Source organism: Castor canadensis, chromosome 3 (genome assembly GCF_047511655.1).
Source record: "Castor canadensis chromosome 3, mCasCan1.hap1v2, whole genome shotgun sequence".
Lineage (NCBI taxonomy): Eukaryota > Metazoa > Chordata > Mammalia > Rodentia > Castoridae > Castor > Castor canadensis.
In genome coordinates, this window is record NC_133388.1 from 80,524,600 (window position 1) to 80,552,055 (window position 27,456).

Genomic DNA, 27,456 nt, shown 5'->3' on the forward strand with positions numbered 1-27,456 from the left:
TTGGTTGTTTAGCATCTGGCAGGAGCACCGTGAGAATGGGGTTAGTGTCAGTGATGTGTGTATCAGGGAAGGAGGTAATTCTATATATGCCAATCATATGAGCTTTGAGCTACAGATTGAATCTGAAACTTTGCATATTTAAGTTTGTTTTTCTCTGGCAAAATAACTCCTTCTGTTCTTAGAAGAGAAAATTGCTGAAGCACACCTTCTTGAGAAAACAGCTAAAATTGGTTCTACATCAAAAAGCTCATAAAACTAATAATTGATGATATAAATGCAAATAAATTAAAAGCACATGGATGAAAATTCCTTTAAAATACACAAAGTTGTAGAATATATATTGGGATTTTCCTTAGTCTGGCATGGTTGAAAATTAATTTAAAATGATTGGAGCATTAAAAAATGTGGCCAGGCTCAGTGACTCCTCAGACATGTGCTACAAAAATAGTATTTTATTTCCACTCAGAGTTTTTGTGGTTGGGGATCATCTACCTCTTTGTTTTTATGGACCCCCAATTGTAAAGAGCCTCTGGGAGACCAACAAATATGTAAAAAGTACCAAGACCTAAGGGTTACTTATTAAGGGTGAAACAGATTTTAAAACAACCCACTTGTGAATGATTCATCTCAAACCTAGATGTAGCTCTCTACTTACAATTCATTAGATTAATAAAATTGGTTCCATAGTTCACAAATCACTAGCTGACAGCATATGTACAAACTTTATTTAGAGTTTTCTTTTATTTAAAGTGTTCTTATTTCTACAAAATTCTCATCCAATTTCTGTACAATGCAAGTTGTGTGACTAAAGATTAGAGTCACTCAGAACTACATATTGACATTTAAATTTTTGTCTTCTTTCAGTTTCACCTAGCTAAGAGCCATAGATAGAAAGAAACTGTTGTCAACGCATACAACTTCATAGAAAAACTACTGACTAATTCCAAGATAAATGTTGTGATTTGGAAATCTCCCCCAAAGTCTTATGTGTCAAAGGTTTGGTCCTCAAACCATGGTGCTATTGATGGGTGATGGAAACTTTAAAAGGTGGGACTTAAAAGTTCTGGTTGTCAGGGGCTTGCCCTTGAATGGGACATTAGGGCACTTCTTCCTCTCTTTCATTCCTTGTAGTAAGATAACCAACTTTGTTCCACTACTCATTCCTCCCATGAACTGTCTACCACAGATCCAAAAGTAATGGAGCCAATAAATCATGAACTAAAATCCATGAGCCAAGATAAACCTTATTGCTTTATAAGCTGATTACCTCAGGCATTTGTCTCAGTGATAGAAAGTTGACCAACACAGAGCACATTTTATATATGTCCACACAGACAGCCCACCGCTATACACATTCTGGGAGTCACATAACTCTACAGTCAAGATTTTCTGACTGCCGAGAACATCCAGGGAAAGCTATTCTGGCACAGAGGAACTTTCATTAACCAAAATGGTTAATTGACAAAATCTTCAGAGGAGACTCTTCAGAGACAGTTTGGAGTCAGGAGGGGAAAAGCTGTCACAATTCAGATGGACTCACTTGTGCCAGACCTAACAAAATTTCCTAAAGACAAGAGGTTTTAAAGAAGTGATCTTACACAGGACTAATAAACATCCAAGCTCTTGCAGGCACCTCTGACAGAAGACAAACTCATATTTTAGGTCAAGGCCTTCTATTTAAGTAAAAAACAAATTATTTTTGCTGGATCCAAACTTATCTTTTTAGTAGTACATGCTCATGGAGTTATTTTCCCTGGGCAATCTATTTAACTTGGAGTTTTCTGACTTTTATTTATTCTGTATTCTACTTTATAAAAGTGTTTCTAGTTTTAAACTTAAATAACAAATACTTTTGATTTAAAAAAAAAATTTTCTGACATTTACCTGCCTTGTACACAGCCTCCCTTAAAGATCAGTCCAAGCCCCACAACATGAATACTATCCTGGTTTCCATCATCCCCCGACCCCAGCTTGCTCCTTCCTGCCTTTGGTATCTCTTGTTTCTTCCCACTCTTCTATAAATCATTTATCCTGGGTAACCATATTCAAATCATTCTGTTTCCATGAAGATGCTGTCTGAAGACAGCATCCTATGCTAAGTACTGCTTTCTTAAACTTACATCTTATTTTCCCCTGTCTACTTTTTTTTTTAAATATAGGTGGTCAATCTATCTCAAAATTAAAATTGTAAACAGTTAGAGGACAGGACAATGCCCATTATTTCCTTCCTATCATTCTTTGATAGGAAGCAGAAAATATTCTTCTATGTTTAGCAATATTACCATTTATACAGTTGCGAAAATGGCGGTACATAGGTTAAAGTAACTGGTTCGCAGCTAACAGAGGAGCCAGGATTACAAACTCAGACAATATGAGTACATTGTCTATGTTCTTAACATAGGGATTAACAAACTACAGCCCTCCTGTGGCCGGTTTTTGTATAGTCTGTAAGATAAGAATGGTTTTTACATTTTTAAGTGGTTGGGGAAAAAAATCCAAGAAGATTATTATTTTTTGACACATGAAAATCATATGAAATTCGAAGTCTAGTGTCCATAAATTAAGTTTTATTGGAACCCAGCCAACTAATTCGTTTACATAGACTGCTTTCCTGTTACAGTGGCAAAATGTTAAGAAGTTGCTACAGACACTGGAAGGCCCATAAAGCCTCAGTATTATTTACCATCAATCCCTACAGAAAAAGCTTCCCCAGCTCCAGTTAAAACCATGAAAGTATCCTGTCTCAAAAATAACATCAAAGATAAGTGTTATGAAGGTACTGATTTGTAATAAGAGATATGGGGGGAGGTTGTTTATGAAGGATTATGGAGGACTTTCTCTTTGAAGAGCTGAAAACTGGATGAGGACACCGGGGGAAGGGTGTCTCAGGCAAAAGGTTTCTCAAGAACAAAGTCCCTGAGGCAGGAATGAACATGCAGATTGTTTGAGAAACAAGTGGAAACCCCAAGTATTTGCAAGTGTAATGAACTCGGGGAAATGCAGTAGAAAATGAACTTGAAGGGGAGACAGGTGTCAGGCAGGCTACGATGGAAAAAGCTCTTTGGATTTCGTTCTAGCGAGGCTGCTGTGGTAGACTGGGTTATATAGGTATGGTCTGCTGCACTAAGTCCAGGGAAGAGCTGATTGAGGCTTGGGGAAGGATGGTGCCAGCTTCTGAGTGTCGCTTCGTGAGCGAGAGAATACCCGGGGAGCCAAAGAACCACGCTGGCAAGGCTAGGGAACAGAGGCAGGATGTTGTTCCATATCAGAAAAGATGGAAGAACCCCAAGTAAGGCTTATCATTGACCCGGGCAAAGCAGAGAAAGAGAGCGGGGTGCGGAGGCAGGGAGATGGGAGGCGGGGAGGGGGCGGGGCGGGGCAGAAGGCTGCCAGTCGAGAGGCGGCAGAGATGCGGAGACTGGAAGCCAGGCTCCAGGCTGGAGAGCGGGGCGGAGGGGCGGAGGAGCCCGGCGGCAGCGCTCTTCCGTAGCTCCAGGGGGAGCCTCCACCTTGGCCTCCATCCTCCGCCGCCCGCCCCCGCTCCTCCGGCCCTCCTCCCTTTTCCCTCCTCCCTCCTCCCTCCGGGCTGACCCCGCCTCCTGCAGTCCCTCCAGTCCCCACTACCCAGGAAGGCGGTGCAGGTTGCGATCTCCGCTTTCGCTTTCCCTTCCCGTGCCCACTCCTGCCTGGCTCCTCGTGCAGCGCTAGGCTCCCCCCACCCCGGCCATGGCCTTGCTCAGGGTCCAGCCCGACGCCCAAGCCAAGGTGAGCGCTGTGGGTTCCAGGAGGGGGCCATTAGGGAGGCGTGGCTCCAAGAAGCTGAGGGCTGCCGCGACTTGCCTCCCATCCCCGATCTGGGTCGGGGTCAGTCAACCGAGCCTACTTCCCGGGAGCGTCTAAGTCCCTGGGAGTGGCGAGGCGGCTGTGGTTCAGCGGGGTGAGGTGGTGCGAAGAGCTAGCGCGGAAGGGAAGACCGCTGGGCCCGGCCACACACAGACGAGCTGCGGGACTTACCCCTGCCACTTCGTGGTCCTTTCCTTCGGAAGGGCCCCGGGGCAAACAGTGCATTCAGCCCTTGTCCACTCGCAGAGGGCTCTAGCATTCCTCCTCACACAGCCCAGGCGACCCAGGGATATTCCCACATGAACCATTGACCGCCAGGAGTGTTCTCATCCTCCACATTCAGCCCCCCTGGGGATCCACTCTACCCTCCCTTGGATCTACTCAGCAGTTGACAACTCAGTCCACCCTAACAGGGATCTTCCAGTCCACCCTTCCCTACGTCAGGCCCTACACAACCCCTAGGGAACTGACCTCAAAAAACCTGACCTTAAGCCATGTTTCTGAAGGGTGGTCTGTGCTCCACAGGTGGATGTGTTTCGTGAAGACCTGTGTACCAAGGTAAGACCTGTCCCATTAGCACCCCTACCCCTGCCCAACTTCTACTGCTCAGCCCTCCCTTGCTGACCTCATCTTGATTTGACCTCGTTTTCCTCCACCCCCACCTCACACAGACAGAGAACCTGCTTGGGAGCTATTTCCCCAAGAAGATTTCTGAGTTAGATGCATTCTTAAAGGTAACAGGACCAGTTGGGGAGTTAGGGAACAGGGGCCAAAAAGAGAGTCTGGGAGTCATGAGTGAGGAGGCAAGAGGGACACCCTGGTCTTTAGCACTCCTCCTACCCTACACCAGGATCCAGCTCTGAATGAAGCCAACCTGAGCAATCTGAAAGCCCCATTGGATATCCCAGTGCCAGATCCAGTAAAGGAGAAAGAGAAGGAGGAGCGGAAGAAACAGCAAGAGGCAAGCCAGGAGACCTGGGAGGAGGGGGCCCAACCTTGGGAAAAATCAATCTTGGTCCTATCTCCCATGAGTTCCTCTCTCCCTGCAGAAGGAAGACAAGGATGAAAAGAAGAAAGGGGAAGATGAAGATAAAGGTGCTTGAAATTAACTTCCTGGAAGAGACTTCCACTGTGCAGGAGCTCCTCCCTAAGGATTCCACTGTACTCTCCCCTTCCCTACCTTCACACATGTAGCTGACCCACTGCCCACTCTCTAGGTCCTCCCTGTGGCCCAGTGAACTGCAATGAGAAGATTGTGGTCCTTTTGCAGCGCCTCAAGCCTGAAATCAAGGATGTTATTGAGCATCTCAACCTGGTGAGCACTTCTATCTCCAGGCTTCAGGTCAAACGCTTTGTCCTCTTGGTCCCTGCCAGTTAGGGCATGACACTTGCCAGGTCTTAGAAGTGAAGCCAGCAGTCCAGGCCCCAGAACCAAGATGAATCTGGCCTCCCTCTGTCCAGTGTGGGCAGGAAAGCAAGGGAAGATAGGAGCCTGGGAATTGGGTGGCTGACGTGGCTTATCCCCTCTCAACTCTCAGGTTACTACCTGGCTGCAGCTACAGATACCTCGGATTGAGGATGGAAATAATTTTGGAGTGGCTGTTCAGGTAAGGGCACTGCCACCTAACTCCCCTTCCCTTCTTTGTAGCCCATGCCTCCTTCCAACACCCTCTCCCCACCCCACGCACCGTGATTTCCCCAGGAGAAAGTGTTTGAGCTGATGACCAGCCTTCATACCAAGCTGGAAGGCTTCCACACTCAAATCTCTAAGTGAGTGGTCACCTCCACCCCCATGTATATTCTGCCTTTGTTTTGGGATAGAAGCCTGGGCTCCCTTTCTTTTCCCACACCATACACCCACCCTACTTCTACTTCCCACAGGTATTTCTCTGAGCGTGGTGATGCAGTAACCAAAGCAGCCAAACAACCCCATGTGGTAGGTGAGGCCCAGTCAGGATGCACGGGGTAGGACTTACTTTAAGTCAGCCTGACACTGAGTTTCTGCAGGGTGACTTTCGGCAACTGGTGCATGAGTTGGATGAGGCAGAGTACCGCGACATCCGGCTGATGGTCATGGAGATCCGTAATGCTTACGTGAGGAGGCAGGGGCAGGGGTGGGCAGAGGCACCTTTTTCAGGCTACCCACTTTCTAACCTTGCAGGCTGGGGATGGAAGATCACAAAGCTCAGCCTCTCCACAAGGCTAGAAATGGGGCACAGAATCACAGTGGGCCTGTGTCTGACCCCCACTCCTTCCTGGCCCTATAGGCTATATTGTATGATATCATCCTGAAGAACTTCGAGAAGCTGAAGAAGCCCCGGGGAGAAACAAAGGGAATGATCTATTGAGAACCTCTTCTCTCTTCTGTGATGCCTACAGCAGAGACCTTCCTATATTTTGCCAGGGATTCCAGACTTTCCCCTACCTTTTTCCTGTTGCAATTTCTCCCTCACTTTGCTTCCCAGACACAATAAATAAAGTCATATCATTGCCCACCAGCCCATCTCTTTATTGTATTCTGATGCTGGCCGTGGCTCAGGCATTTCCATTTCTACTGGTAGGACCAATCCATTGGGTGATTTGGGTGTTGAGCTGCTGGTTGGTCCAATCCTGCCGGATGTCATCAAGGTGGCAGTCAAAGTCCACAAGGTGCTGATGGGCCCGGCCCTCCAGTAGTGCTCCCACCATCTGCCGTGACTCTTCCCAGTCCCTCCACATCACTCTGAAATAGAAAACCCTGTGAAGATCAGACAGTGGGCATTGGGGCCATACATAGACTAATAGGCTGCGTCATGAAAAGGAACCTTGAGGCAGGACCAAGGACAGAGAAGGTCAGAAGCTTTGGGTTTCCAAGAAGAGGTGGAGAGAATGGGGCACTTACAAGTTCTTGTCCTTGGGGACCCAGCGGAGACCTTGGCTCTCCAGGACAATGACTGGAGGCACACGAGGCTGAGGCACCAGTTTCTTATTATCCAACTGGGTGGGCAAAAAACAGTTGAGAATTTCAAGGATTCCCCCACTTTCTCTCTCCCTCCTCACCCCTAAATCCAAGTCTTACCATAATAAGTACTGCATCAGGGAAGAATTCTGCAATTCGCCCAGCAATTTTCAAGGCCAGAGGCCCAGGGCTGTGTAGAGGGAAGATCAGAGGAGTGAGGAGCCGACTCTGTGGACAGACCCTATTCATCTGAGGTGGGCCTCCCAGGTCTCATAGATGTGAGTGCAGTTGTAGCCTTTCCCTTTCGCTGGCCTGAGGGAGGAGGGTGGGCAGGCCTGCTTGATGCTTGATGCACGACTGCTTGATGCTTGAGTGCTGTGGGAAACAGGTGCTCAGACACTGCTGGTGAAAGTGGAAATCAAAGGTGGTCTTTTTGAAAGGTAATTTGGCATAACCAGATTGAAATTATATACTATATATGCTAATCAAGAAATTCCACTTACAAAGAATTTACTGGGGCCAGGTGCCTGTAGCTCTCCTGTAATCCTAGCTACTTGGGAGGCTGAGATCAGGAGGATTGAGGTTTGAGGCCAGCCTGGGCAAATAGTTTGTAAGACCCCATCTCCAAAATAACCAAAGCAAAATAGACTGGAGCAAAATCAAAGCAAGCAGTAGAGCCCTGAGTCCAAACCCCAGTCCCACAATAAAAAAAAAAAAAATTAACTGGGACCTGGCGCTGTGGCTCAAGCCTATAATCCTAGCTACTTGGGAAGCAGAGATTGGGAGAAGTTTGAGGCCAGCGGGAGGCAAAAAGTTCTGGAAACTTCAGTTGCTGGGTGTGGTGGCACACACCTGTCATCCCAGCTAGGGGGACAGCAACAAGTAGAAGAAGGAGGACAGCCAAGGTGAGACCCTATCTCAAAAATAACCAACAAAAAAAAGAGCTGGTGGATTGGCTCAAGAGCTAGTATGTCTACATGGAAAGCATGAGACCCTAAATTCAATCCCCAGTACTGCCCCCACCCAAAAAAAAGTGTGAGAATATTTACTGGGGACTGGCAGTGTGACTCAAATGATAGGGCACTTGCCTATCATGTTCAAGGCCCTGGGTTCAATACCCAATACCAAAAGAAAAAAAAAAAAAACTTGGAGATAACCAAGATAGCCAATGCTTAATGTAAGGCATTAAATTAATTATGGTAGATTCACATTCATGCTAGACAACTGTTAGAATAAGGTAGAACTTGGTGCGGAGATGGAAAGATGTCAAAAATCTATTAAATGAGGAAAAAAGCAAATCACAAGCTTTTTTTTCAGTACTGTGGGTTGAACTCGAACTCGGGGCCTCTCGCTCATTAGGCAGGCAGTCTACCACTTGATCCGCCAGCCCACAAAACTGTATCTGAATCGGCGCCGGTGGCTCAGGCCTGTAATCCTAGCTACACAGGAAGCACAGGTCAGGAGGATCCCGGTTCGAAGCCAGTCTCGACAAATAGTTCCTCGAGACCCTATCTCGAAACAACCCTTTGCAAAAAAGAGTTGGTGGAGTGAGTGGTTCGAGTTCTAGGGTCTGAGTTCAAGCCCCAGTATTGGAAAAAAAAAAAAAAAAAACCAAAACCCAAAACCCGGTAACTTGATACACATCTGATATATATCATTATATAAAAAGTTGCTGTTGTTTGAAGTTGCTAGTTGGGCTTCCTTTGTGTTTTTTCAGCACTTGGGGGGCACCTCAGTTAACGCAAGATCAGCCGATCCTTGCTGACATACACTTGTCCTTCCCCCCACCCCAGCTTCTCCAGGGCAGGGCTCCGTCCTATTCGTCTTTACATCTCCTCACTCCAGTACCCTACACAGTGACTGGTGTGCAAACCCTGGTCTTAAGCGTTTGATGAAGAAGAGATGGAATGACCTTGGTTCATTTGCACCCCACCCACACCCGTCACAATCTTTTACTTTCTGCCTCTTGCTACCCCACTCACCTCTGGTCGTCCAGAGCTGCATTGGCATGGTAGTACCCAGCTACCACCAGACCGGCCTGTGTGCCCCACACATCCACCTGTCGTGGGAAAGGGGCCATCAGTAACTAAATCGTGCCGCTGGCTCTGTGGGTGCGCACGGCTGCCAAGGGGCAGCATGAACTTGGGCTTAGGGATGTTAGGGGGTTCGTGCGTCCAGCGGCGGCACCTGGTTGAGGGCGACCTCCAGCATGACGGACAAGGCCAGGTGGCTGTGGAAGAGGGGCACACAGTCGGTGAGGCACAGGCATTCTCCGGACCGCGGCGCAGGCGCCAGCAACAGCCCGTTGACCGCAGCGTGTGGGTACCGGGCGGCGTGCAAGCACATCTTCACGTAGGCCCGGGCCGAGATCTCCACCTCCCCCATGGCGAGTGCCTGCCGGGAACGCAGCTAGCCCGATTAACGCCGGTTCCCCCACCTCACAAAAGCGAGCTTGGCCTTTCCCTGTGCCTCCTCACTTAGGTTCGACCGTGACGCCAAAACCAGTGAAAGGCAGCCTGCGGGATCTGAGCGACCTCGGTCCGGAGCCCGACCCCAGCGTGGCCCAGGAGGACCGAAGGCAATCCCGACACCAAACTCCACCTTCCCCCGCCCCTAGCAGGCGGGCGTAGACCCGCTCTGGCGCTCGGCCTCACTCTCCTCTGAAGTCCCGCCCACGTGGTGTTCTCTGATAGGTCTAGAAGTTCTTCCTCTATCCAATAAGCGGCTGCATCCAGGTCTTGCCCCGCCTTTGTCTCAAGCGAACCGGAAAGAACGCACAATTGTAAAGGAAAGAAAATTACCTATCCGCTTATTGGCTAGGCTACCGGACCTCTGCCTCTTACTGCAGGTTGTCCGCGCCAGTTAACATGTCCGGCCCGCCCTCACGGCTCACAGCCGAGTCAGCGTGATGGAGCGCTCGCCCACAGTCCGGTGTCTCGGAGCAAAGGATGTTTGAAATCCGGGTCAAAGAGGACCGCCTTGCTCCTATGATAGAATGAGTGGATCTGCCCTGTAGGCCATCTCCGTATTACCTTTTCGAGGGCAGGTTATCTGGCCCTTGGCTTCTTTAATGTAATGTAAAGGTCCATGGTCTTTCAAAGATTAAATGAGATATGCATGGGCGCGGACTTCCAAATTGTCAAGTGCTTTGCAGTACCTTCTTATCCCACGTTTGAAAAACAGTACAATACCCTGAATTAAACAATCTCATGGAATTTGTGGCAAACACCACAGCAGAGGAACTTTTGTCTCCTCAACCCTCTTAAAAGTGAATCCTGAAAGGAAAAATAAAGACCATAACTGGTTGAATAAGGGGGCCAGAGAGAGAAAGAAAGGCAAGCGCGGCGCTGGTGGCTCATACCTGTAACCCTAGCTACTCAGGAGGCAGAGATCAGGAGGATCGCAGTGTGAAGCCAGCCCGGGCAAATAGTTCAAGAAACCCAATCTCCAAAAATAAATAAATAAATAAATAAAAATCATAAAAGGGCTGGTGGAGTGGCTCAAGGTATAGGCCCTGAGTTCAAACCCCATACCACACACACACAAAAGGCAAATTGTCCTCCCAATAATGTTCTGTAATACATTTCTTTTACCACAATGCCTTTGAAGGACATTTTCTCCCTGCCTGCCCTTACCATTCACCCTTAATCCTCCCAGGGAAACCTCATTTTCCAGATTTGCTCTGAGCAGATGAGGATTGCTCCTTTATCATTCCTGTACCTTGGCCACAGAACTTTTCCCTGTGGAACCAAAGTTTGATTATTCCTCCAAGAGCTCTGGCTAAATGCCAACTTTACCATCAGACCACAGAGGGAAATAACTTTGTGAAATTCCAAACTATAGGTTACCTGCATGTCTGGCATGACATGTAACATCTTCCAACCTGCACTTTAGGAAACCTGTTAAGGACAGGATGGGCTCCAAATTCATTTTGACCACCACATTCACCTTCATCATCAGGACATAGGTGGCACTCAAAAAATGCTCTTTGAATGAATGGCACAAAACAGAAGCAATCCACAGAAAGTATAAGTCATTTATTTTCCTTCTAGTCTTGAGCTCAGTACATAGATGGCTTCTCTTCACCCTTTGGGTTGACAATTTTCTCCTGGTTGTTGCTGATGATATGATAAAGCTCAGCCTAAAGGAAGGCCAAAACATCCAAAGTTAGGTTCTCGGCTTTTCACCCCTCCATCTGACTCCCTTGGGGCTTACTCCACACTCACATAGAAGGCCCTCAGGTCCAGCACCATTCCCCTGAGTTCTCCATAGGCTGCTTCATCTCGCTCATGCACCAAGGCCCGGTAATCCATCTGGGATGTGGGAGGCAAAGCTGAGTCAGCCCCACAGGAGGGTGGAACATTGATTTTCTCATATAGAGAATAGGTAACTTGGAGATAAACCCAATCTCACCACCAACAAATGGGATCACAAAAGATCATGCAGAGAAGAGAATCCATCAGTTTTTCTAGGCAATACTTCTAGCTTAATCTTCTCCATATTGGGAAAGTCATGTACAAGACAAGGAGGACCTCTTCCCCTCACCTAACTCCACCCCCAACTAGCCTCAGCTAAAATGCTGGCCGATCATGTACTCACTACATGAGTCTCCTTGGAGGCCTTGGCAACAGCATCCCCACGTTCTGAAAAGTACCTGCCAGAAGCAAGGAGAATGCCACAGAAATGTGTGTTCAGGGAGATTTTTCCCACACACCCTTCCCCAAGTCTCCCATCATCCTGATGGAACTGCATAGCTTTGGGAGTCCTACAGAAAGGTCCCTGCAGCCCCCATGCAGGTCTTCCAGTTGCTCTCACTTGGAAATAGTTGTCTGGAAGGCTTCCACTTTGGTCTTGACAGCATTTACTCTTTCCAACACCTTCTCCTGTGGTGACATGGGAGGCAAGGAAAACTTGTCATCTCCTCTTTTCTTCACTCACCATTTCCCTCTTCCTCCTTTTTTTTCCCCCCTTGATGGTACTGGGGTTTGAACTCGGGACCTCACACTTATTAGGCAGGAACTCTACCACTTGAGCATGAGCCACAAGCTCCTGGCTCGCTCTTCCTTTTTATTCATGCCCAGCTCCTATCATTCCCAAGTCTCTCCAACTCAGTGTCTTCAGTCACCCTTTTCTCACCTGGATTGCCACCCCGAAATCATTTCCATCCTCAATCTTTGGGATCAGGTGCTGGATCCATGTGATCACCTATGTTAAGGGGTTAAGGGAAGGAATCATTCAACACACCTACTAGGTTCTTCCTATTATGTCACTTCCTATTAACAGCTACATTTAATTGAGCACTTATGACTTATTTATCTCATTCAATCATCACAGCAACCTTCCAAAGTATATAGTCTTATGGTACACATTTAACAGATGAAACATGAAGTCACAGACTAAGTTACTTATTTAAGGTTATCAGCTAGGAAAGACAGAATTAGGATTTGAATCCAGTTTCCCCTTGGGCCCAAGCTCTTAAACCAACTCCTATGTCTTATCACCTCCATTGTATACCTGACACAGCACTAGTTTCTAAGTTATACAGGTGATATAGCATAGTTTCTGGTATCATTGTGATACCAGAAGTCTAGCAGAATAAGGAGAACACAGGGTATCTAAACCAAAGGCACAGAAAGAAATTTCCTTATTTAGGACCATGTCTCTGAAAGAGACCAGGGCTTAGCCTTGTTTGTCTTCTCTTCCCACATCCTCCCCCACCACTGTCCCCCATTCCCAGAGTTACCAGGATACATTTCTCTTTGAGAGTCCACACTTCTGGCTTCACCAGAGCAAGCAGGGCCAGGACCTTCTCATTCCCGGGGAGAAAGCCGCACTTAGGGACTGTGAGAGAGAGGGGATTCAGGCCTTTCCCGTCTAGTAGTCAATGGGTCACTTCCCCTTCCCTAGTCACCAGGTTACCTATTACCTTCTCTCTTCTCCTGCTTATCAGTTTCCATCTAAGACAAAAAGGGGAAAGTAGTTTTAGAACAGTCATAACTTGAAGGATTATCATCTCTATTGGAAGTCCAAGCTCTATATCTTATGTACCTTACCTCATCATCCTTAGGTGGGGGATCTGGGATAGGGATGTCCAGTGGAGCTCGGAGGGAGGTCAGGTCAGCCACATTGAGGGAGTCCTCCTGCACGGAGTTCACTGTCAGGGGATGCCCAGACTCTTTTCCTCACCCAGAGTTATGGCCTTCCCTCCACATATTTCCTCTGATCTCTGCCTCCCAACCTAGACATAGGCCTCACATCATCCTAACGTTCCCAGTCCACCACTCACAACTGTTCTCTGCATGCTGAGCCCAGTTGTTAGCTAGAGAGGGTGGTGGAGGGGAAAGAGGTTATGGAATGGGGCAGAAGGGGTCCACAATACTCACTTGCAAGAGCTGACTCAGGTATATGATTTTCTGTGGCAAGAATCTGTAGAGAAATTCTTCAGCCTGTGGGTTACATTGCAAGGGTAGTCATAGAAGACACCCAATGAGATGTGTGAGAAATAGGACTGGACAGGCCCTTGGAAATCATGGAAATGAAGGGACTTGCCCAAGTTGGTGAGGGGCAAAACCAAGGTTAGGACTGTGGTATTCCTGCTTTGTCCAGTCAAAAGAGGGGAAGGGGAGTGGCAGAAGGGAGAAGAGTCCTAAGAGGGGTAAGACTTAAGATGAGTAATTAGGAGCTTATCTTGGGTGAAGGTATGGTAAGGAAAGTAGGGACCAAGTCTAGGGTGAGTGAGTGAGTGTGTGTGTGTGTGTGTGTGTGTGTGTGTGTGTGTGTGTAGGGAGGAGGGGTGTCTCTGAGAGACTGTGACTTTCAAGGACTGCAGTAAGATTTTGGGGCAATTCTCTTGAATTCAGAGGCTTACCTCCTGAAAAAGATTTTGTCTGAAGACATCCACCTGCACAGAGAACAGTACCCGGATTCTGGTTAAGGATTTCTGTTGTAAAGAGTAAGATCCCACCCCTTACCGGGGTGCCCTCCAACTATGGTAAGACCTTTTCCACAAGCCAGTTTTCTCCGGAAGACCCAGCTCAGTCCAGACTGGCTAGAGGGGTGAATTTGGGGATCCCCGGGCAGAAGTGAAAGCCCTAAAGAGGGGTTAGGGGAGTTCTCTGGCAAGGCCGTGGTCTCCTGAAGCACATAGCTTGTACTCCTTTAGAAGGGTTCCCCGACCCCTTCATGCCCTCCGGTTCCCTATTACCTGTTTGCGAGCTTCTCCGCTCAGGCGGACCCCACAAGGCTTAGCCATGCTGCTCCAGTTGCTAGATCACCGGTCTCGGGGCTGGCCGCCCCGGCTTTCGCTTTCACTCCCCAGGTCCAGGCCCGCCCCCCCTCAGCCCCGCCCCCTTTCTTCTTTTCCCCCTCCCCCTGGCAGGCCACAAACAGTAGTTAGCCCCTCAGCCATTCCCAGCCAGTTGCTAGTAGGAGGGGCGGTGCTGGCTGGGTCACCAGCCCCGAGGCTGTCCGAGGGCGGGACTAGGGAGAGTGGGACTGCAGAGACTGGAACAGCGGCTGTCCCTCGGAGAGGGGCGGGGCTTATAGCGAGGACCGTCCCGGGGAAGGCTAGGGAGGGGGGGCGAGAGGAGTGGGAGAAAATGAGAAAAGGTGAGGCTCCCCGAGAAGGGGAGGATACCAAGAGGGATCCGAGCGAATGGGGCGGACAAGGGCTAGCAGAATGTGGAAGGGAGCAGGCGCGAGGACTTCCCAAGGAGGAAGCCTTGCCTAGGACAGGGAGGAGTCGGGGCGGGAAGCGCTTGAACAGGTCTAAGGCCGGCCAGAGTTGGGTCCTCGGTAAGGTGGGACTTCCCCGGTGAGCACCAGAGCAGAGCACAATGACTGGAATAAAGAGAAGAAGGCTTTTGAGCAAAATAGGCTAATTCCACGTGGAGGACCTCGCGGAAAGAACTGAGCTAGTCAGGAGTAAGGCGAGGAAGAGCTCTTTAAAGAAAAATGCTGGGACGCGCTGAGGGAGGAGCCAGGAGCTATTTACATCCTCATTGGTGGAACCCCGCCGCCTTTCTTGGCCACACCCCCTGGCTTCCTGACCGCCCCCTTCTTTAACTTTGAACTCCTCCCCTTCCTCTGAAACTGGGTTACAGTCCCGCCCTCCTTCCTAGTACTTCCTGTTCCCGGCTAATTCTGGCGTTGGGCTAGGGGCAGGAGAGTGACCATAGGCTCAGTGACCCCCGGCGGCTGCGTGGAGCGGGTCTGACTACCAAGCCGGGCGCAGGCGGGTGGGGTGCAGCCTGCGCCGGGTCCTGGCAGGCGGCGAGGCTGGGGCTGACTCCTGTCTCGGGATGCCGGGGGAGGAGGAGCGAGCCTTCCTGGCCGCCCGCGAGGAGCTGGCGAGCGCCTTGAGGAAGGATTCTGGGCAGGCGTTTTCCCCGGAGCAACTCCGGCCACTACTGGCCTCCTCTCTGCCACCAGCCGCCCGCTACCTGCAGCTGGATGCCGCACGACTGGTCCGCTGCAACGCGCATGGAGAGGTGAGGCCAGGCCCGCCTTGGAAGGGGGCATAGGTCCTGAGGCCAGGACTGGGATCTCACATCTGCTCTCTGACTGCTCCCAGCCCCGAAACTACCTCAACACACTGTCCACGGCCCTGAATATCCTGGAGAAATATGGTCGCAACCTTCTCAGCCCTCAGCGACCCCGCTACTGGCGCGGTGTGAAGTTTAATAACCCTGTCTTTCGCAGCACGGTGGATGCTGTGCAGGTGAAACCCTTAGACCGTATAGGAAGAGGGACTAGACCTAGACCCGGAATTGGCTAGAAAGGGGTTGAGGCCATGTTGGATGGGGAGAGGTCGGGTCCTATTGCCAAAGGGTCCTACCGGTTGGTGATTGATTGTGAATGTGTGGCAGGGGGGCCGGGATGTGCTGCGATTGTATGGCTATACAGAAGAGAGGCCAGATGGATTGAGCTTCCCCGAAGGGCAGGAGGAACCAAATGAGCACCAAGTTGCTACAGTCACACTGGAAGTAATGCTGCTTCGGACTGAGCTCAACCTGCTGTTGCAGGTGAGATATTCCTCCAGTCCTGAGGTCTTAATTACCAGGCAGGGGAGCCCGAACTAACTTAAGCCAATTGGAGGACCCCATTGCTGCTGAACCATGGGCCTAGTCCACGCAGCAGTCTGGGCGTTCCTGCTACTGTTCTTCTCCCTGTGAATGTTAGGGGAGCAGAGCTTAGCGCCAGAGCCTTGCTCTGGGTGGGAACTCTTTTAATCTTATTGCAGAATACTCATCCAAGACAGGAGGCACTGGAGCAGCTGCTTAAAGAAGATGATGTAAGAAAGAGTGCTGTTAAACAAAGGGAAGAGGAATTTTGGGACTCTGTGCCCCCCAGCCCTTGCCCATTTTCTGCTCTTTTTTTCCTCAGTTGCTGCAGCTTTCAGAGTTTGACCCCCTACTGAGGGAGATTGCTCCTGGCCCCCTCACCACACCTTCTGCCTCAGGTATTATTGGTCCTACATGGGACAGAGTAGTAAACTATATTAATGAAAATTTGGGACCTTCCACTATCTTTTTGCATCTTTCTTTATACCTTTTTTGAGGGGGGGGTGCAGTACTGGAGTTTGAACTCAGGGCCTCAGGCTTGCTAGGCAGGCACTCTACCACTTGAGCCACTCCACTAGCCCTTTTTTTTTTTTTTTTTTTTTTTTTGGTGGGGCTGGGGTTTGAACTCAGGGCTTCATGCTTGCAAAACAGGTGCTCTACTGCTTGAGCCATGATTCCAGTCCACTTTTGCCCTTGTTATTTTGGAGGTGGGGATCTCACGATCTATCTGCCCAGGCTGGCCTTGAAGCATGATCCGCCCAATCTCAGCATCTCAAATAGCTAGGATTATAGGTATGAGCCGCTGGTGCCGGGCTTCCTTTGCAATTTTTAAGAAATTAAAATTGTTTCGTTGGGCCCAGATGTGCTGAAAAGTAGTCTTGTGATTTGCCCTAGTCCATAGCAGATTTAGATTTAGCCTTGTCTTTTTTGTTTTTTTAATCATTTTTACATTTACTCACATGTGTGTACATTGTTTGAGCCACCTCCCCTCTCCCAACCCCCCCCCCCGGCCCCACCCCTTAGCCTCCTCTTTTTAAGAAAAATGTTCTGGGGCTGAGGAGATAGGTTAGTATTAGAGCACTTGCCTAGCATGTGTGAGGCCCTGGGTTGGATCCCCATTGCCAAAACAAAGCTGTCAGAACAAAGATGGTAACAAAGATGATTCCAGAGTTTCCACATGTGGAGAAAATGTTGATACTTGTCTTTCTTTGTCTGGCTTGTTTTGCTTAATATGGTGTGTTCTGTTTCCATCCATTTTCCTGTAAGTAACAAGACTTCATTCTTTACGCCTGAATAATATTCCATTATATCTGTGTATTGCTATGTATTTCTTTTTAATCCATTCACCTGTGATAGACACCTAGGCTGATTCCATGTTGTGGCTATTGTGTATAGTGCCACAATAAACATAGGTATACAGGCTAAAAAAAACTCCTGTTTTCCAGGCTCCACTCCTGGTCCCTGCTTTCTCTGTGGCTCTGCCCCAGGCACACTGCACTGCCCAGACTGTAAACAGGCCTCATGTCCAACCTGTGACCTCTTGTTCCATGGACACCCATCCCGTGCTCATCATCTCCGTCAGACCTTGCCTGGGGCCCTCCAGGCCACCCACTTAAACTCTAGGTTAGAGTCTTTCTTCTTGGTAGACGTGAAATTAAGAGACCTTAAGATCAATTGAATATCTATTATGTGCCAAATTTTGTGTTAAAAACTGTTTACTAGAGAATAGGCAATCAGTCACAACTCTCAAAGAGATTACAGACATATACACCAAGTAAGTGGCAGTCACAGTAAGATAGTGTGCAAATTATTACAGTGTGCAAATAGTTATTAAGTGGGTACAGTCTAATCTGAAGGATCAGCTCAATCAGTTGGTAGTATTTAAACATCAGGTATAATTAAGGCCTTATGTTAGGGATATCTAACTGGAAGAAGTGAATTATAAACTGTCATTTAAATGTTGAACAGACTATGGGTATGGAAGTGTTCCAGACAGAAAGGACACTTCCTGTCTTGTCATGTGCAAAGGCCAGAGTCATATGTCATTACGTAGGATATGGGAGATGCCCATGAGTGAGGGACCCAGGCACTAGCTCCCACCTAAGCAGTCCATGTCTCCTTTTCTATTACAGTTTACCTGCTTCATCCCAACCACGGCCCCACTCAACCTCCTTGCTGGCCCTGGGAGACAGCTCTCTTTCTTCCCCTGATCCTGCAAGTGCCCATTTGCCCTGGCACTGTGCTGCATGTGCCATGCTAAATGAGCCTTGGGCAGTGCTCTGTGTGGCCTGTGATTGGCCCAGAGGCTGTAAGGTGTTGGGACTGGGGATTGAGGGTCCCCAAGAAACTAGGGGCCTAGAACCTGAGCTTGCACGGGGCCGGTGGGCCTGCCAGAGCTGTACCTTTGAGAATGAGGCAGCAGCTGTGTTATGTGCCATATGTGAGCGACCTCGGCTAGCCCAGCCTCCCAGCTTGGTGGTGGATTCCCATGATGCTGGCATTTGCCCACAGCCCCTTAAGGTAACCTGTTCCTGGCCTTGTTCGCTCTTATTTACACCTGTAACCTCAGGTCATCCTCCACTTCTCTGTTCTCTATTTTCCTTTAGTTCCCCCAATTCCCTATATTTCCATTATGAACCTCTGCTACTCAGTCAGTGGTATAATTCTCTCTACCTTCCCAGCAGGGTGATACTTTACTCTCCTCTGCCCAGACTCAAGTCTGGTACTGTATTCACTGTACCTTCTGCAACTCGGGCCCTGGCTGGGTGTGTACTATGTGCAACCGGACCAGCAGCCCCATCCCAGTACAGCATGCCCCCCAGCCCTATGCCAGCGCTTTGGAAAAGGGACTCCCAAAGCCTGGGCCCCCACGACGCCTCAGTGCTCCTCTGCCCAGTTCCTGTGGAGACCCTGAGAAAAAGCGTCAAGACAAGATGCGGGAGGAAGGTCTCCAGCTTGTAATCATGATCCGGGTGAGGATTTGGTCTGGAATGAGGGGTGGTGAGCTGGTGGGGGAAGGAAGATGCTGTAGCTTATTAATAGGAGTTCTTATAAAACTTGTCATTGGAGCCGAGTGCCGGTGGCTCATGCCTGAAATCCTCGCTACTCAGGAGGCAGAAATCAGGGGGATCACGGTTCAAAGCCAACCTGTGCAAATAGTTCATGAGATGCTATCTCAGAAAAACGCATCACAAAAAAAAGGGCTGGTAGAATAGCTAAGCAGTAAGAGCGCCTGCCTAACAAGCCTGAGGCCTGAGTTCAAACCTCAGTGCTGCCTGCCCCGCCCCCCCTCCCCCAAAATTGTCACTGTTAACAGCAGCTGACTAAAATTGAATACTTCCAAAGGGCAGTTATATGCTATGCACTAGTCTCATGATCAATATATCTGAGCTCAGCCACTCTGCTGTGTTGGATCAGGCTGAGCGTGGATGGAAGGTGCCCTTCTGATGAGCCTTCTGTCTGAGTTCCTTAGGAAGGGGAAGCTGCAGGTGCCTGTCCAGAGGAAGTCTTCTCAGCTCTACAGTACTCAGGCACCGAGGTGCCCCTACAGTGGTTGCACTCAGAGTTGCCCTACGTACTGGAGATGGTGGCTGAACTGGCTGGACAGCAGGACCCCAGACTGGGAGCCTTTTCCTGCCAGGAAGCCCGGAAAGCCTGGCTGGATCGTCATGGTAACCTTGATGAAGCTGTGGAGGAGTGTGTGAGGACCAGGAGGAGGAAGGTACCAGCTAAGCTGGAGGTGGGATGGGGTTGAGGGTCATAGAGTCTCTTACTCTGTCCTGCTTGCTTTTGTCTCTTCACTCCCTTTCTCTGCTTCAAATTCACAGGTGCAGGAGCTCCAGTCCCTGGGTTTTGGGCCTGAGGAAGGGTCTCTTCAGGCATTATTCCAGCATGGGGGTGATGTGGCACGGGCCCTGACTGAGCTACAGCGCCAGCGCCTAGAGCCCTTCCACCAGCGCCTCTGGGACAGTGGCCCTGAGCCCACCCCCTCCTGGGATGGGCCGGACAAGCAGGTACTGGGGGGAGGCCAGGTGCCCAAGAGCCCAATTAGAGGGGCACAAGAAGACTCAGGAGAAGGATCCCTGGGATCTGACAGCCACTTCTCTTTCTACCTCAATGACATTGCAGAGCCTGATCAGACGGCTTTTGGCGGTCTATACACTCCCCAGCTGGGGCCGGGCAGAGCTGGCACTGTCACTACTGCAGGAGACACCCAGGAACTATGAGTTGTTGGATGTGGTAGAGGCTGTGAGGCACAGCCAGGATCGGGCCTTCCTACGTCGTCTGCTTGCCCAGGAATGTGCTGTGTGTGGTTGGGCCCTGCCCCGCAACCGGGTAAGCCCTTCCTCGCTATACCTTGTCTTAAATTCTGTTACCGTTGAATCCTCACCTTACCTTTTTCTGTCCCTGACTTCTGTTCTGCAGTTGCTCAAATACTTCTGAAGGCTTATGAGAAGGGGAGAACAGGAACATGTTTCCCTGTCCCTTTGTATTTATCTATTGATTTATTTTTGGCAAGACTAGGGTTTGAACTCAGAGCTTCACACTTGTAAAGCAGGCACTCTACTGCTTGATACCTCTAGTCCATTTTGCTCTTCCTCTTTTGGGGATGGGGTTTCAGGAACTATTTGTTCAGGCTGATCCTTCCAAGTAGCTAGAATTACAGGCGTGAACTACTGGTGTCTGGCTCCCCTGCCCCATTTTAAAAATGTGTTTTTATAGGGCTGGGGGCATGGTTCAAGTAGTAGAGTGCCTGCTTAGCAAGCACAAGGCCCTGAGTTTAAAAAAAAAAAGGTTTTATTATGGAAAATTTAAAACACTATGTTAGTTAGCTTTCTGTTACTACAATAAATATCTGAGGTAATCAGCTTACACAGAGAAAAGATTTTTTTTGGTTCATTTCAGTTCTAGAGGTTTCAGTCTGTGAGCTGTTGGCTCCATTTCTTTGGGCCTGTGGTGGCACAAGTGGGAACATGAGGCAGAGCAAAACCACTCACCTTATAGTTAGGAAGCCAAAGAGGAAGACAGAGATACCAGGATCTCCCAGTCTTCTTCAAAGGTGTGCCCCTTGAGCTAAAGATCTCTCAGTAGGCCCCACCTCCTGAAGGCTCTACCATGTCCTAATAGCACCATCCTGAGGAGCAAGCCTTTATTATGTGGCTCTTTAGGGAATACTTAAGAACCAAGCTGTAGGGCTGAGAGTGTGCCTCACTGCAAACATGAGTTCAAACCCCAGTACTGCCACCCCAAAATCCAAGCTACACCAGAGTAGAATACTGGAAAAAAATTGTATAATGAGTTCCCTTATACCCCATCTCCACCTCTCTATCCTCACTCTATCCTCACTCATCAAGTTTCAGCAATTATCAGTGTATGGCCAATCTTTACTTCATCTACACACACTGAGGATCATTTTGAAGTAAATCTCAGGTGTCATAGTTTATAAATATTTCAGTGTGTATCTCTGAAAGGTAAAATGCTGTTTTAATACATAGCTATAATACCATTATCGTAACAAAAATAAATAAATAAATAAATAAACAATACTGATCATCTTCAAAATATCCAGTTAGTAGGACCAGACCCTGAGCCCCCACTTAATCTAGGTCAGAAGTGACAGTTCTTTTGCCAAAAGCAGTCCAGTTTAGTTAGGTTGGCTCTGTATGTTTTGTTTTTACCTTTTGTTTAAGGATAATTGTAGATTTGCAGGAAGTTGCAAAATAGTACAGGAGAGTCCTATGAACTCCTCATCCACCTTTCCCTAATGTGACATATAATTATAGTGCAATATTAAGACTAAGAAATATACATTGACAGTGTTAACTATAGTATAGATCTTGTTTTTTTTTTGTTTACTTGTATGTGTGTGTAGTTCTTTGCAATTTTATCCCATTTGTAGATTTATATATCCATAACCATAGTCATGATAAAGATGGTAGCTATTATGGTGGTACTCAAGAAGCTGAGGCAAAAAAATTGGGAGTTAGAGGCCAGCCTGGAGACAAAAAAAAAAAAAAGATACAGACTGTCCATGCCACAAAGGAGCCACCTTGTGCTACTTCCTATAGTTGTGAACTTCCCCCACTGTTCACCTAAAAACCACTAATCTGTCCATCTCTGTAGTGTTGTCTTTTTCAAGACGTTGTTTGTATGTTTGCCTTTAATTGAATGTGGATGCTGTTAGAGACACTGTTCCTTTTACTTTAGATCTTGCCATTGCCTATTTTCCTCCATTCGACTGTCTTCAGACATTTGGGTTATCTGCCTAGCATCTGTGGGCACTTGAGGTTGGCACTCTAATTAACCCCTGCTCAGTTAATTAGATTCTGGTTTCTCAGTGGACACCTGACTACTGACTCTTTCCAGGGCCAGCAGCTGTGCCTTTTGAGCTCCCTTTCCCTTTTCCCTCTCTCTCTATAGATGCAGTCCCTGATTTCCTGTGAGTGCACCATCTGTCCTGACTGCTTCCGCCAACACTTCACCATTGCCTTGAAGGAAAAGCACATCACAGACATGGCGTGCCCTGCCTGTGGTCGTCCTGACCTCACTGATGACACACAATTACTCAGCTACTTTTCCACCCTTGATATCCAGGTACTTCAGCCTCTAGGGTTCAGGTGCCTTAGGCTTTGAACAGGAACCCCACCCACCCATTGTCTCTGCATCTTGTCCCCAGCTCCGAGAGAGCCTAGAGCCAGATGCCTATGCACTGTTCCATAAGAAGCTGACTGAGGGTGTGCTGATGCGGGACCCCAAGTTCTTATGGTGTGCTCAGGTAAGTAGCCTGACCAAAAGAGCTGACTATGGGGCAGGGGCTGATGCCAGGTCAGTCATCAGATAGCTTTGTGGCTGGGTGCTGGTGACTCACACCTGTAATCCTAGCTACTCTGGAGGCAGAGATCAGGAGGATCACAGTTTGAAGCCAGCCCAGGAAAATAGTTCTTGAGACCCTATCTCGAAAAACCCATCACAAAAATAGGGCTGGTAGAATGGCTCAAAGTGTAGGCCCTGAGTTCAAACCCCAGTACTGAAAAGAAAAAAAATAGCTTTATGTTCTTATACTCACAGTGCTCCTTTGGCTTCATCTATGAACGTGAACAGCTAGAGGCGACATGTCCCCAGTGTCACCAGACCTTTTGTGTGCGCTGTAAGCGTCAGGTGAGTCACATTCATCCTTTCAGAAATATTTCCTAAGCTATATGTATTGAAAACTATTGAAAAATGGGAGATGGGAGGTAAAGAAGTAAGGGAGAGTAATGGAAGGGGTTGAATGAACCAAAGTAAAGTATACTCACAGTGGGGATACACTGAGAAACCCCTTTGAACATGGACTTAAATATTAATAAAAGACAGGACTATAAAATAGGTACAGTGTCTGTCAAGGGGATACTAGTAGAAGGGGGGAGGGTGAATGAAGAAGATTAAGGTGAAGGGTATATGGTGGATGGGCTTCGTATGCCCATATGAAATAGAACAAAGAAACCTCTTCCAATTGCTTTAAGTAGGGTGGGAAGGGGATTAAACGGGAGAGATGGTGGGAGTGATATAACACATGTCACGATGAATCCCTCCCGTACAATGAATATATATTCTTATAAAAAATTATTTAAAAAAAAGAAACATTTCCTAAGGTACTACCAAGTATAGTGTTAGATTCAGGGAGTGTACTAGAGGGCAAAACAGACATGAGCTCTGAACTTAAAGAGCATACTAGGTAGGGAGCCAGGCACAAGGAGATAGGGAAAAAGGGAGGGAAAAGGAGGGAAAGAAGAAAGAAAAGGAAGGGAGTAGAGGAAGGAAAGGAAGGGGAGGGAGAAAATAATTGTCCATAGGCACAAGTTCTCTGAAGAAAGCAAGTAGAAATCTGAGATAAAGAATAACACCATGGACCTATTAAAGATAGAGGGATCACACAAATCTCTAAAATGTTTTTTCTTTTCTTTTTTTTTTTTAACCAGTACTGGAGTTTGAACTCAGGGCCCCAGTCCTTTTGGTTTTAGTTTGTTTTTCAGATAGGGTCTCATACTTTTGTCTAGGCTGACCTCAGACCACAGTCTTCCTATCTCCTTCTCCTGAGTAGCTGGTATTTTGAGCGTGTACCACCATGCCTGGCCTAAAATGCTTTCATTTAAACTCAGGCCTGAAAGTTAAGAAGAAGCCAGCCATGTAGAGAATATTTGAGATAGAAAAAACAACTCATGAAAAGGCTAAAGTCAGAAAAAGTGTTGTGTGGCTGGAGCCTTGAGATCAAGGTGGGACTGACAGGCAATTGGAGAAGAGCTAGCTGCCAGATCAGAAGCCATTGAGGCCTTATGGTAGGTTTTGCTTTTCATTCTGAGACTAAGCACTATCTTATTTAAATTTTAAGAGGTTTAATGTTGGGTACCAGAAAACTTGCATGTATGTCATAAAACATGATAAAGTGAATACTTAACTCCCTGCCACCATACCTCAGAACTAGCATACTACCAATACTGTTAAAGTTCCCCAACTTCCACTTTGAAAGGTCTTTTGGCTGCATGAGGGAGAATAGGAGTAGGGAAGTGGAAGTGGAAGCAGAGAAACTAGTAATTTAAACAGCTAAAGCAAGATCTGACAATGGCCTGGAGTAAGATGATAGTAGAGATAAAGAAAAGGGATAGTTGAGACAGGTTTGGATAGTGAAAACAAGACTTAAATGAATATGAGGTGTGAGGAAATGAAAACCCAAGATGGCCCCTTAGTTTTAGGATTTGCACAGACAGTGGATGGCAGTGTCATAAACTAAAGATTCTGGATGTGAGTGAAGAGGCCAGGACATGGCAGAGAGCTTCCATACAAAGCCTGCTTTCCTTCTGACAGTGGGAGGAGCAGCACCGAGGACGGAGTTGTGAGGATTTCCAGAACTGGAAACGCACCAATGATCCAGAATACCAGGCCCAGGGCCTGGCAATGTATCTTCAGGAAAATGGTATTGGTAAGGCCGCCCCACTTGGCCTGTCTGCCCAGTATCTGTCATTTACAGTGGCTCTCTTACTGAGGCCTTTGAGTTGCAACAGCAGTTCTAGCCAAGACCTCTTATCCTTTACAGACTGTCCCAAGTGCAAGTTCTCATATGCACTGGCCCGAGGAGGCTGCATGCACTTTCACTGCACCCAGTGCCGACACCAGTTCTGCAGCGGCTGCTACAATGCCTTTTATGCCAAGAATGTGAGCTCAGGGAATGGGAAAGGGTAACAAGGGTCAGGGGCTGCCATTGTGTTTGAGAGGGGGATGTCTAGGATATAAAACACCTTGCTCTGTCCTCTTTTCCTCCTTTGCTTACTCCGGATTATTCAATATTAAAATCTCCATCTCTCACCACCCCTCTGCCCTTCATGCAGGGGTTCCTGCAAGTCCAGTACCCTAACAGTTTTCAACTTTCCCATTCCCATCTGGACAGAAATGTCCAGACCCTAACTGTAGGGTGAAAAAGTCCCTCCATGGCCACCACCCTCGAGATTGTCTCTTCTACTTACGGGATTGGACTGCTGTCCGACTCCAGAAGCTGCTACAGGTCAGGAGTGGCCAGGCCCCCTGGGTTTACAGGCTGTGCAGGAGAAGGAGGCAGGGTCCAGGGTGGGCAAGAATGGAAAAGGCTGTCTGCTAGGAAGTACAACAGTGGCTGCATCAAGGGGAATATAACGCCCATATGTCTCTGCCCTTCCTCAGGACAATAACGTCATGTTTAATACAGAGCCTCCAGCTGGGGCCCGGGCAGTCCCTGGAGGTAAGTGTCAGACAAGCCTCCAGGAAGGGGAGATGATGTACTGGGCTCCCACTGTGTGGCGGGTAAAAAGAGGAGACTTGTGCCAAGCACTGGTGGCTCACATCTCTAATCCCAGCTACCTGGGATTAGACCTCTTGGTTCGAGGTCAACCCCAGACCAATAGTTCATGAGACCCCATCTCCAAAATAACCAGAGCAAAATGGACTGGAAGTGTGGTTCAAGCACCTGCTTTGCAAGCTCAAAGCCTTAAGGTCAAACCCTAGTCCTGCCGGAAAAAAAAAAAAAGGAGGGTTGTATGCCCTTTGGCAAATTCACCTCCTCAGGTCCTGTTTGTTCCTCCATAAAATGAGGGCAGTAATATCCACTTTGTGGTTAAGATATTTTACCTAAGGTATCATTAAAGTGATTGGCCCTTAACGCTGAGTTTCTTTTCACATTCTCAAATGATTATGATTCATTAATTGTATTTAATGAGACCTGCTACTTGCAGTAGCAAGTAAATTTAGTTTAAATTTCTACTAAGACAACAGAAAAGTATGACATAAGATTCTACCCTAGCCTACTTCTCGCCATCTAGATAGAAAATAACCATGACTGGGGATGTGGCTCAAGTGGTAGAGCTCTTGCTTAGCAAGCTTGAGGCCCTAGTTTAATCTCCACTACCACAGAAGAATAAGTTAACCAAACAGGAGCTAAATAACAACTAGTTGTGCTGTCTCAAGGGAGTATGTGATTATGGGCCAAAAGCCAGGCTGTATAAAAGTAGGGGCAGCAGACTCCCTGCCTCTGTATTAAGGGTGATCTGCTGCTGATGGTGTCTCTATGTACCTCAACCAACATAGAGCCGGAGTTCCTGTGCTAAGTTCCTTCCCTGGAGGCTGCCTCCCCATGTTCCATGGATATATCCTTGTACTCCAGGGGCTTTGTGGTCAGTGGCTTCCTCCCAACAAAGAATTCCTTTCTTCCGTTACCCTTAGGTGGCTGCCGAGTGATGGAGCAGAAAGAGGTTCCCAATGGGCTCAGGGATGAAGCTTGTGGCAAGGAAACTCCACCTGGCTATGCTGGCCTCTGCCAGTGAGTACCAGTCAGGACTTGGAGCATGGTATTAGGGGTAGAAGGATAGTAGTGGTGAGGGCATGTCCAGGTACTAAGGTGAGTCTCTGGGAACAGTAGGTCCTGTAATGAGTGGGAGGGAGGAGGCTCTCTGGGTAAGGACATGGATGGGTGATAGCAGGCAGCATATACCTGCTTGTGCCTGTAAGTACAACACGCAGGTGGTGTTAGTCTTGTTTGTCTAAGAATCCTGATGCCCAGAAAGGTGCTAGGCGTACTCAGTTAATATTAGCCAGCAGAAAAATACTCTGCTCCCTTATCTCCCCAGGGCACACTACAAAGAATATCTTGTGAGCCTCATCAATGCCCATTCATTAGACCCAGCAACCCTGTATGAGGTGGAGGAGCTGGAGACAGCCACTGAACGCTACCTGCACATACACCCCCAGCCATTGGCTGGAGAGGATCCCGCTGCCTACCAAGCCCGCTTGTTAAAGGTAACGTCTTTACCCAGCCTTACCTGTGACTCCATCCTCCTGAAGTCACCTATCACAGCCTGTTTCTGAACTCCAGGCTTCCAGTATCATTATCCTTTCTCTCCTGCAGAAGCTGATGGAAGAGATGCCCTTGGGACAGAGTATCCCCCGCAGGAGGAAGTAGCTGAGGGCAAGGGTCCTGTTAAGGTCCCACAGTCCTGTTTGCTCAGAAACAGCTCCAGCACCAATAAAGAGGCATCTTATTGCCCAGGCTTCTTGGTGGTCCTTCTTCCTGGCCCCACCATCTAGGGGCACCTGGGAAAAGGGGGGGTAAAC

The 27,456-nt window shown here is 48.2% G+C and overlaps 4 protein-coding genes across 11 annotated transcripts; 2 read left to right on the top strand and 2 right to left on the bottom strand.

The window, feature by feature from the left end:
• Positions 1 to 3,513: 3,513 nt before the first annotated feature.
• On the top strand, positions 3,514 to 6,341 carry Psme1 (proteasome activator subunit 1). The gene is made up of 11 exons (XM_020162937.2): positions 3,514 to 3,765; positions 4,369 to 4,401; positions 4,515 to 4,577; positions 4,694 to 4,804; positions 4,893 to 4,938; positions 5,061 to 5,158; positions 5,382 to 5,450; positions 5,546 to 5,613; positions 5,725 to 5,779; positions 5,851 to 5,937; positions 6,111 to 6,341. Exons 1-11 carry the CDS (start codon positions 3,727 to 3,729, stop codon positions 6,189 to 6,191), a joined length of 750 nt encoding a protein of 249 aa, XP_020018526.1. The 5' UTR covers positions 3,514 to 3,726; the 3' UTR covers positions 6,192 to 6,341.
• Emc9 (ER membrane protein complex subunit 9) lies at positions 6,329 to 9,448 on the bottom strand. 7 transcript variants are annotated; one of them, XM_074068257.1, is made up of 6 exons: positions 9,259 to 9,448; positions 8,969 to 9,011; positions 8,764 to 8,840; positions 6,902 to 6,971; positions 6,725 to 6,819; positions 6,329 to 6,565 (listed from the first exon to the last, which is right to left on the bottom strand). In XM_074068257.1, the coding sequence occupies exons 2-6, from the start codon at positions 8,990 to 8,992 to the stop codon at positions 6,379 to 6,381; spliced, it is 453 nt and encodes a 150-aa protein (XP_073924358.1). In that variant the 5' UTR covers positions 8,993 to 9,011; positions 9,259 to 9,448; the 3' UTR covers positions 6,329 to 6,378. The 7 variants fall into 7 exon arrangements, with proteins under 7 accessions (XP_073924358.1, XP_073924357.1, XP_020018528.2 ...); XM_074068256.1 differs by having other exon boundaries at positions 9,219 to 9,448; XM_020162939.2 differs by having other exon boundaries at positions 8,969 to 9,448.
• A 1,351-nt stretch (positions 9,449 to 10,799) lies between these two features.
• On the bottom strand, positions 10,800 to 14,137 carry Psme2 (proteasome activator subunit 2). Its single transcript, XM_020162904.2, has 11 exons — positions 13,986 to 14,137; positions 13,650 to 13,682; positions 13,165 to 13,227; positions 12,835 to 12,921; positions 12,708 to 12,738; positions 12,525 to 12,622; positions 11,918 to 11,986; positions 11,597 to 11,664; positions 11,381 to 11,435; positions 11,008 to 11,094; positions 10,800 to 10,922 (listed from the first exon to the last, which is right to left on the bottom strand). The coding sequence occupies exons 1-11, from the start codon at positions 14,031 to 14,033 to the stop codon at positions 10,842 to 10,844; spliced, it is 720 nt and encodes a 239-aa protein (XP_020018493.1). The 5' UTR covers positions 14,034 to 14,137; the 3' UTR covers positions 10,800 to 10,841.
• Positions 14,138 to 14,363: 226 nt separating this feature from the next.
• On the top strand, positions 14,364 to 27,386 carry Rnf31 (ring finger protein 31). 2 transcript variants are annotated; one of them, XM_020162935.2, is made up of 21 exons: positions 14,364 to 15,270; positions 15,354 to 15,500; positions 15,649 to 15,804; positions 16,023 to 16,073; positions 16,166 to 16,241; positions 17,289 to 17,466; positions 17,976 to 18,363; positions 18,528 to 18,815; positions 19,316 to 19,564; positions 19,671 to 19,856; positions 19,972 to 20,178; positions 22,264 to 22,437; positions 22,520 to 22,618; positions 22,912 to 23,001; positions 24,685 to 24,799; positions 24,914 to 25,032; positions 25,265 to 25,378; positions 25,534 to 25,591; positions 26,569 to 26,665; positions 26,973 to 27,141; positions 27,251 to 27,386. In XM_020162935.2, exons 1-21 carry the CDS (start codon positions 15,082 to 15,084, stop codon positions 27,302 to 27,304), a joined length of 3,204 nt encoding a protein of 1,067 aa, XP_020018524.1. In that variant the 5' UTR covers positions 14,364 to 15,081; the 3' UTR covers positions 27,305 to 27,386. The 2 variants fall into 2 exon arrangements, with proteins under 2 accessions (XP_020018524.1, XP_020018523.1); XM_020162934.2 differs by having other exon boundaries at positions 14,365 to 15,270; positions 18,525 to 18,815.
• Positions 27,387 to 27,456: the final 70 nt, after the last annotated feature.

Bases quoted from the DNA above. Each gene is read 5' to 3' on its own strand.
- Psme1 (XM_020162937.2), top strand. From the start codon at position 3,727: ATGGCCTTGCTCAGGGTCCAGCCCGACGCCCAAGCCAAG. The intron at 4,578-4,693 runs GTAACAGGACCA...ACCCTACACCAG, and splicing joins AGTTAGATGCATTCTTAAAG to GATCCAGCTCTGAATGAAGC. The intron at 4,939-5,060 runs GTGCTTGAAATT...CCCACTCTCTAG, and splicing joins AGGGGAAGATGAAGATAAAG to GTCCTCCCTGTGGCCCAGTG.
- Emc9 (XM_020162939.2), bottom strand. From the start codon at position 9,166: ATGGGGGAGGTGGAGATCTCGGCCCGGGCCTACGTGAAGATGTGCTTG. The intron at 6,972-8,763 runs GTGAGTGGGGTA...CCCTCTACACAG, and splicing joins GCAGCTCTGGACGACCAGAG to CCCTGGGCCTCTGGCCTTGA. The intron at 6,820-6,901 runs GTAAGACTTGGA...TTGCCCACCCAG, and splicing joins CTGATGCAGTACTTATTATG to TTGGATAATAAGAAACTGGT.
- Psme2 (XM_020162904.2), bottom strand. From the start codon at position 14,033: ATGGCTAAGCCTTGTGGGGTCCGCCTGAGCGGAGAAGCTCGCAAACAG. The intron at 12,739-12,834 runs GTAAGGTACATA...TTTTTGTCTTAG, and splicing joins CCCCACCTAAGGATGATGAG to ATGGAAACTGATAAGCAGGA. The intron at 11,436-11,596 runs GTGAGAGCAACT...TGCTTCTGGCAG, and splicing joins TTCCAGACAACTATTTCCAA to GTACTTTTCAGAACGTGGGG.
- Rnf31 (XM_020162934.2), top strand. From the start codon at position 15,082: ATGCCGGGGGAGGAGGAGCGAGCCTTCCTGGCCGCCCGCGAGGAGCTG. The intron at 15,271-15,353 runs GTGAGGCCAGGC...GACTGCTCCCAG, and splicing joins GCTGCAACGCGCATGGAGAG to CCCCGAAACTACCTCAACAC. The intron at 25,379-25,533 runs GTCAGGAGTGGC...GCCCTTCCTCAG, and splicing joins GACTCCAGAAGCTGCTACAG to GACAATAACGTCATGTTTAA.